Source organism: Sinocyclocheilus anshuiensis, unplaced genomic scaffold (genome assembly GCF_001515605.1).
Source record: "Sinocyclocheilus anshuiensis isolate Anshui unplaced genomic scaffold, SAMN03320099.WGS_v1.1 scaffold238, whole genome shotgun sequence".
Lineage (NCBI taxonomy): Eukaryota > Metazoa > Chordata > Actinopteri > Cypriniformes > Cyprinidae > Sinocyclocheilus > Sinocyclocheilus anshuiensis.
In genome coordinates, this window is record NW_015547674.1 from 2,377,400 (window position 1) to 2,386,612 (window position 9,213).

The following is a 9,213-nucleotide window of genomic DNA, read 5'->3' on the forward strand; positions in this document are numbered from 1 at the left end:
ACAGCTAACCAATCACATCACATTTCGTTTTTCGGAAGGCGGGCCTTCATCAAACCCAGAACTAATCGAGCCGTTTGTACCAGATTGGGGAGAGAGGTGTTGTAATAATGTAAATTATGTAAAAAATAATGCGTTTTTCGAACCACCAAGCATGACAGCATGTTCTAGTACACCCCCAAAACAAATTCAAGACATTGTAAAAGAGCATAATAGGACCCCTTTAAACAATTCAAGTTCACAACATATACAGAGGAAGAGTTTTGCCCCTTTCACACATACAGTCTTTACTGGTAAATTACCGGTAAGTTACCATTAAGAGATCATGTGTGAACAGGACCTTTTCAAAAATCCCGGTAAATTTGTTCTTGCAATCATATTGTTCTTGAGGAGATGTCGTGATTACTCTGAGTTGTTTACAAAGCTCCGTTGCTTTTTAATTAGTTTTTCTATGTAAATATGCGCTAGATGGACATCTTTGAACATTGTGCCTCGCAGCTTTTTCAACGTGTCCATTCATCAGGGCTGCGACTCTGCAGTTGGATACTACATTGCGCGTCTCGTGTTTATAAGAGCAAAAAATTCCGATTGGCTAGTAATGTTAGTTTGGTTGAGAGTGAAAGCTGTGCTCCTCTCATACAATTGGTAGGCGAACTCATGGACTCAAAATTGTATCAACAAGACAATAATATATGAAAAACAAAATAATTTTACATAAAAACATTATAGCTTATATTTGTTTAGTACATTTTTTAATTAATGTCAAAACTAAAATTAATTGTAAAACTGAAAGTTATCTTTTTAATTGTGGGGCTGCGGGTTGAGAACCACTGGTTTAGCCCTATTTCACACATACAGTCTTTACTGGTAAATTACCGGTAAGTTACCATTAAGAGATCATGTGTGAACAGGACCTTTTCAAAAATCCCGGTAAATTTGTTCTTGCAATCATATTGTTCTTGAGGAGATGTCGTGATTACTCTGAGTTGTTTACAAAGCTCCGTTGCTTTTTAATTAGTTTTTCTATGTAAATATGCGCTAGATGGACATCTTTGAACATTGTGCCTCGCAGCTTTTTCAACGTGTCCATTCATCAGGGCTGCGACTCTGCAGTTGGATACTACATTGCGCGTCTCGTGTTTATAAGAGCAAAAAATTCCGATTGGCTAGTAATGTTAGTTTGGTTGAGAGTGAAAGCTGTGCTCCTCTCATACCATTGGTAGGCGAACTCATGAACTCGAAAGTGATATCAACAATTTTTTTTTTTAAATGTAGGATAATTTTTTTCCGCAGCCAAACGCTGCACGCCGGAGATCTGGTGTTGTGCCCAATTCTGACACCCACCAGATTAGTACCCCCCTAGTATTGGTAGGTTTAGGTGTGGGGGAGGGGTTAGGATTAGGGGTGGGGTTAGGATTAGGCAATCAGATTTCAAGGAGGGCAAGGGTCGAAAATGGGCACAACACCGGCACCGTGCCGGAGAACTTTAAACACTGTAAATATCTTAAAAACTCCTGAGAATGTTATCTAATTTGCAGGATGTACTGCTCGAATGTGAAATCACTGCATGGCAAAGTGCACGTTTTCAGTGGTTTTATGTTTCTTGTATTGTTTGGAAATTTTGAAGCTATTCAGAATGACATGTTATAACCTCAAGTAACCTATCCAAAGTGGTGTTGGACCTTCTAGCTCAGGGGTGCCCAAACATGGTCCTGGAGGGCCGGTGTCCTGCAGAGTTTAGCTCCAATTTGCCTCAACACACCAGCCTTTTCAGGTGTGTTTAATTGGGGTTGGAGCTAAACCCTTCAGGACACCGGCCCTCCAGGACCGAGTTTGGACACCCCTGCTCTAGCTCATGTTTTTCAGTTTGTTTGTTGGTCAGAACTGTAGAAATAAAACAACATATTCTCAAATGGAATCTTGCTGTAATTATGTTTGTAGAATTTAAAAATAACGTTGGATGTTCTTGCCAGAGTTGCCTGTTTTACTGGTGACCCAGAATTTGTTTGTTCATGTTTAAGACCAGTTGTAAAGCCTTAGTATAATCTAGTTCTTTGTATGGGTGTAATATGACACGGACTCAGAACAGGAGTTAAGCAAACAATGGTGTGGCTCAAAAAGGGAAAATACTGTCTCAATAACTTTGTTATTTCAAGCATGACCAGTTTTATTATAGAGTTTTGGGTCACAATCTGATCTGATAGCAAATAGATTACAAAATTTCATATGTTTTTTTTTTCTAAATGACCTTGGCTGGTTAAAGCTTTGAACTGAAATGAAAAATAGCTGTTCATAGAGGAATACAGATATTTCGAATGGATTCATTAAGTTTTATGTTAAAGGGAGACTCATCCTATTGTTATCAGAGAGAAAATATTTTGGTAACTATGAGGTTCAAAAGGAGTCAAAAGTCCAATTACCCAAGAGCTTGTTTTCTCTTGCTTGTGTTTTTATGAGCAAAATATATCACACATCATTACATAAAAGTTTAAACATTGTTTTCTTCATGGCAGATTTATATTCTTTATAACTATGTGAATATTTCTGAAAATCAATAAAAGAGTCCAAGGAATGGCCTGAGCTATTTTAACCAATCAGAGAACACCGAGAACACGCATGGGTTTGCTGACATGACTTTGTAGGTAATGCATGTTGCTGAAGTGCAAGGATCAGAAGTGTGTTTTTCTTCATCAGTGCACTTCAGTAAGGGCATGTGATCACAAAAGGTCAACGTGTAATTAATTTAATGTATTTTATCTAAGCCAGAAAGGTGAAAATGTTCAGCAGCCTTTCATGTGTCAATAAGGTATGTCTCTAATATATGTAAATTCAACTGCATATACATTTTCCATCCATTTGGATTGCAGTTACAACATAAAGTAATAAGCTTAATGTAGTGCATATTTGTGTAATACAGTACTTAAATGTAACAGGTGAGACACAGGACTTTTGAACTTCTGAACTGAATTTCTGACAAAAGGGCAGAGTTTATTTACTAGTAATTTATTATATATCAATTATTATATACATATTACATATCAAAATGCATTTATTCAGTTAAAAAAGTATGAACATGGTCACAATATGGCTAGCTGTGGAAAAAGCAATATTCAGTTATTTCAAACATATGAGATTAAAACAAATTGGATTTATTGATGATACATATATAAACCGATTTTTTTGTGTATTTAAAATGCATTTTGTTTATTATACTATTACAGAAATCTTACCTGTTACATTCCTGTGACAAATATGCATATTAAGTTTATTAGTTAAGTTGGCTTGAAAAAGCCAACTTACTGAAATCCTATTTAAACTTCTTCTTCTTCTTCTGAGACCAAATTTGAAAGTGTATCTCCTCCTAGACCTTTAAAGCTACAACCACCAAACTCGGCCCAGACCTTCAGACTGGTCTGACTCGGGTTGCTATATCTTTTCTAACTGATCCGGCTTACGGTTTTCGTAAACCAGACTATCAATTTTCTAATCATGCTAGCAACATGCTAGTAACATGCTAACCATGCTAGAAACATGCTAGTAACATGCTAAAAACATGTTAGCAAAATGCTAGTCATGCTAGAAACAGCCTAGCAACCACCCCAGGTACCCTAGCAATATGTTTTATACCTATCTGTTTTTCTGATAGACTGTATTGCCTTGAAAACATTCAAACTTTAATCTTTAAAACTATTTTAACTTTCAAACTACTTCAAACTGAAAGCTTTCAGACTGCAAGCTTTTCAAACATTTTCAAACTTTCTAGCTTGGCTTTTTCAAGCCAACTTAAAGTTTGTCTACAAACTTTTCAATCTAGTTTATGTTAAAACTGTTTGCTCCAAACGGATGGAAAGTGTATATGCAATTCAAATACACCAATGTTAAATTTAGGCCTAAATGTGCTCACCATGGTATAAAACAGTGCTCACTTGAGTAAAAAGATATGCAACAACTAATTTATGTGTTTATGTATATACCAGATTTACATATATTAAAAAAATACATTTATGATCTACTGCATCTAATACAGAACAAGGCCTTTTTCATTGCAATGAGTTGTAAGTGTACTTACCCATGACTTGCGTATAAAAGTGATCCCACTTTGATTTAGTCACTAGATAAAACAGGACATCCTGTGTGCCATAAAAGAGGAAGTTTTTCAGTCTCTGCAAGAAATCCATTTCATCTGTATTCTCAGAGATGACGGCAGGGACGTAGGATGGCGGTGCCGGCAGTTGGCCGCAGAGCCTCTCAACAGTGTTACCAAATGAAAACCTGAGACTGAAGATTAACGGTAGGTTCAGCTTCTGTGCCAGCAGCTCCCCGCACATGAAAAGGGGGTCTGCAAGTAAGACGTCGAACTTCTCTTTTCTCCACTTCTCCAGCAGGTCTTTTCTGGCAAAGAGTGCATTGCACACGGCTTGATTCTGTTCTGTGCCTATGTCAATCATCTCCTTGATCTTCATTGAAGCCTTGATGAGGTTGTCATTGGGTAGATCATGAGTCCAGTATTTCAGCATCCTTTCCATATTCTCCAGGATGTCCTGCTTTGTGTGAGGCACCTGTAGAATCTCCACATTGTAGCCCACGGATGGGGTGGTGTTGACAGACGGTGTAGCTGTGTGGGTCACCACTGTAATATTGTGTCCTCTTGCGATCAGTGCATTCAGGATGACTTTTACATTGAGCCAGTGGCTGAATTCGGAAGGCCAGACGATGACCTTACCTCCTGACACACACTGCAGGTTCAGGTTCAGCAGAACTAACAGGAAAAGACCGGCGTTTCCTCTGGGACTCATGACAGCAGTGAACAACACTCTGTGTACATGCTGAACAAGCATGCGGAGGAGGAGCTACTGCTGCCTGGACACGCACACGTTATGCAATCAAATAACGGGGAAGGTCTTACTCAGTCTGGGTGTTCTTTAGTTTCAATGGAATAGAAAGTAAAGACTGACAGACTGATGAGTTACAGGCTGATTATTTGTAAGGGATAATGTACATCCAGCCGGTTGTTATCACAGAATAAACACCAACAGGGTGATCAGGACCCCAGCTTAAAGCGGAGGGCTCTTGCATCACCCTGAAGAGGTTTAGTCTGCAATAACAACCAGCTGAATGTACATTATCCTGCTTATTACATGGCTACTTGCCACATAAGTAAATAATTACACACAAAATATTGATTTGAGTTAAAATATTTTGTTAGCCCTTTAAATGCAAAGCCTAGATGAAGTTCAAACAAGATGGACATTTAAGGCATAATGTACACTCTAAAAAATACTGGGTTAAATATAACCCAGCGCTGGGTTGTATTTAACCCAGCATTTTTAGAGTGTATAGTAAATACAGTTGATAACTGAGGCACAAGAGGATAGCAGTTGCAATCGAATGAGATAGAATGTGGCAGTGTGATGTGTGATTTTCTTTTTAATTAATTAATTAATTGTATTATTTTTTTTTATTGAAGGGAGAAACAAGTACCGAACAAAGCATAACATTAAAATAATAGTCTAAGTGGTAACAGGGGATCCGGATATACTATCATAATATTTTAAACATATTAATGTTAATATTAATATATTTTTTAACAATTTCAAAGACATAAAACAATCAAATTCAACAATAAACAACATAAACAATTAATTTAAACATTTTGTGCTTATGTATATAAAATTTTGCCAGCAATATAAATAAATTAACATCGTATTCAAGACCTTTGTTAGTTTTATATTCGTAATACACAACAATATCCTTAAATGTAAAAACGTAGTTAACCTTTACTAAATTAAAAATACATTTTTCCAATTCCATCCAAAAGTTTTGGACAATTTCACACTCAAGTGATTTTGAACCTTTTTTTTTATTATGCTTTAAACGACAGATACAAAACAATACAACAGACATTATAAAGCCAGGGTAACAAAGGATAAAAGAAGAAAAAAAAAGAAAATAGAAAAAAAAATACAATCATAGACATGCATGACCTTTACATAACTCAAAGATTTTGAAGATAGAACACATACTGACAGGTTTAATTGCCTTTCTATTAGTACTATGTTGAATAGTACACAAGTAATGTTCCAACTCTTTATAAAACGCTGTAAAACAGAGTTTTTAGTTAGAAAATGTACACTTATGAATGTGAAACTTAACCAACAAAATAAATAGATTAATATCAAAAACTTTGTTATTTACATTATCGTAATTAAAATATCCAAAAACTACATTTTCGAAATGCTAATTAAAATGAAAGAGTACCTTTTCTTTGATAAACATAGAGAGATCATACCATAACTACAGTGCCAGAAGATGTGAGGTACACAACCCTTTTTTTTTTTATTTTTAAAATTTTTTTTATTGCAAGTATAAACACTTAACAATTAATGTAACATTGGATGACATTATGAATACAGAAATTATATAGGAAGACAAAGAAGAGAGAAAAAAAGATAATAATAATAATAAAAAACAAACAAGAATACATAGATAAAACAAAAAAAAACAGAGGTAGTAAATCAAGAATTATGTACCATTCAGCAGATCATTATACAGTTTCACAATTTTGACACTTTTTTTGGTATTACTATTTTTTAGTGTTATAATTAAATAGTTAAAATCACAAAGAAAATTATGTAATTTTGGAGATGTTGAAGAAAATTTACATTTACGAATATAATATTTCCCCAATAAAATAAATACATTTCCTATATATTCTATGTTATGTTTACAATGAGAAAAATAACAAAATATATCACACATAGTAACATCGTGTACGTCCTACGTTGCGTCATCAGAACGCGACCGCAGCTTCAGAATGCTGCTGACATGGCCGCGTCCATCGAGCCGAGACTCACTTTATGCATCTGTCTTGTCTTTATTTCGGGCTTTTCTGCGGTCTCCGCGCTCATTGAGGGACTGTACTGCGGGACTCAGAGTTGTTACGACGTGCTGGGAGTTTCGCGTGAAGCCAGTAAAGCGGAGGTCGGACGCGCGTACCGCCAGCTGGCCCGGAGATATCACCCGGACAGATACCAGCCCGGAGAGAGCGACGACTCCCGCGAAACCGCGCAGCAAAAGTTTCTGCTCGTCGCGACCGCTTACGAGACACTCAAGGTAACTCTGAAAACAAGCGCCCGTTTCCACGCCGTCCTTGTTAGGAGATTTGTGAATTAGCAAACGGTTTCATTCAGTTGTGTTGTGTATAAACTTAAAATTCACGTAAAAGCTTGGGTGAGGTGGATTTTTCAGTTGCATTAATTCAGAATGCATTAATGGTATGCTGATGTTATTATTGCAACCTACTGATTGTTATTGCAGCTACTGACTTTATTAATATTTTAATAAGCGGTGCTTAGAAATATAATATGTTATAATAATATAATATAATATGTTATTACAACAAACTTAACCTATCTAGTCAAGAGTGGCACTGCTACTCCAAAAGTGGTGGGACGAAGTTTTATGCTTTTGGCGTGCATAATATAAATTATGATTCTGTGATTCTAAACGATTCTAAACAAAGTTGTATAGATTACACATTTAACCTGTACTACATACTAAATTAGGCATCATGAATCATCTTGGTTAATGTTGAACTATAAATATACACTTTTGTACATTGATTTTTTTTTTCTTTTTTAATTAATTTTTGTAATAAATTTTTTATTGTTGAATTTTGTATCGTTTAAACATACAGAATAACGCAGACAATCAGCTTTACAACAGTAAGTATATAATAATAAAAATATATAAGTAAATAAGTAAATAAATCAAATTAAAATTAAAAATCAATAAAAAAGAGAAAGAGAGAGAGGAAAAAAATACATATATACATATAAATAACCAATTTTTAAAACAAAATATATACCCATACAAAAATCTTGACAACCAAAAGAGTGGAACCGTGCTGAAAGAAGTCTACGTCAATTGGAGAAGAGCCAGTTATAACCCAAACAGGGAACTTTTGTCCATTGTTATATCATGTTAGTTTTCATCAGTTCTCAAATGAAGTGTTACTTCACTTTATTTTAATATTAAAATATAGCACAAAAGATGCTTTAAAATCTTTAATTCATGTTAACTAGTAGGGCTGCACGATAGGGCTGCATGATAAATCGAAATGGAATTGAGATCGCGATTCGACAGAAGCTGCGATTGTCATGCGTATCTTTCAGTGAAGCACGGTTCTGTGATCAGCAGTAAATCTCCATCCAAAGGCCAGAAGGCGCTCTCGCGCTGAAACTCCAAATACGCCTCCCAGAAGAAACCCAGAAAATGCCTATCGCTGCAGCTGAATAAACAGAAGATTCAACTGCTTTCATTGATTCAACGTGAATAATAAACACAAAAATGCGCATGACAATCGCATTCAATTAATCGTGCAGCCCTATTAACTAGTATGCAATGTTGTGGTTGTTTCAGCGAACAGTTTGCTTTGTACATTCAGTTTAACAGCATTAAGTTAAAGAGGCTAACCTCTATCATTCAACTGAACCATGTGCATGCATTATTGCATTTTAGACACTTACATTGTTATTGCTCTGTTCGTGCATTAAATGCACATCCTGAGTGTGTTTTTCGGTCTTATTTACTTCAGCTGCTTAGGTGTCAATGTATGACCCATTAGGAGTGGCCAAAATTACAATTTAAAATCATAATATGAACATAGCTCACTTACATTTACTGAAAATATAGAAACTTTAGTGATTCTGATTGAATAAACACTATCATTAAGCACTGAAGTGTGGTTTAACCCTTTTTCACTGGGCACTGCCCCAATAGATTGAAAAGTGAAAGGTCAAAAGTCAGATTGAACCCATTTCTCTGTTAAAGTTAAACTTATTGTTAGGGATGCACCGATACCACTTTTTCCAGTACTCGACCGATACCGATACTTTTATTTTTGGTACTTGCCGATACCGAGTACCGATACCAATATTTTTATTGCATTTGTAAATTTTTAAAATATTGGGTACAGAAACCAAAAGAGTATGTATAATGTTAGTTGGTTAACTTTATTTATCAAATAGATACAGTCAAACCAAAATTTATTCAGACACCTTCAACATTTATCACATTATCACAGTTTATTCACTATAGTTTATAACACGGTAATAAAATATAACAAGAACTCAGAGTTAAACGGAGTCAGAACAAATTCAGCTTGATAATGTTAGATAACTTTGATAGAAAGGTATGTAGCCTAATGGATTACAA

At 35.4% G+C, this 9,213-nt stretch overlaps 2 protein-coding genes across 3 annotated transcripts in view; one reads left to right on the forward strand and one right to left on the reverse strand.

The window, feature by feature from the left end:
- Positions 1 to 4,813, reverse strand: part of LOC107702978 (UDP-glucuronosyltransferase 2C1-like) — a 32,474-nt gene extending 27,661 nt beyond the window's left edge. The window contains exon 1 of the mRNA XM_016505463.1: positions 4,067 to 4,813. Within this exon, the coding sequence (XP_016360949.1) occupies positions 4,067 to 4,793 (727 nt within the window). The 5' untranslated portion in view covers positions 4,794 to 4,813. The remainder of the gene's footprint in view (positions 1 to 4,066) is intronic.
- Positions 4,814 to 6,789: 1,976 nt separating this feature from the next.
- LOC107702980 (dnaJ homolog subfamily C member 25) overlaps positions 6,790 to 9,213 on the forward strand; it is a 20,192-nt gene continuing 17,768 nt past the window's right edge. For both annotated transcript variants that reach the window (XM_016505467.1, XM_016505466.1), the window contains exon 1: positions 6,790 to 7,110. In XM_016505467.1, the coding sequence (XP_016360953.1) occupies positions 6,823 to 7,110 (288 nt within the window). In that variant the 5' untranslated portion in view covers positions 6,790 to 6,822. The remainder of the gene's footprint in view (positions 7,111 to 9,213) is intronic.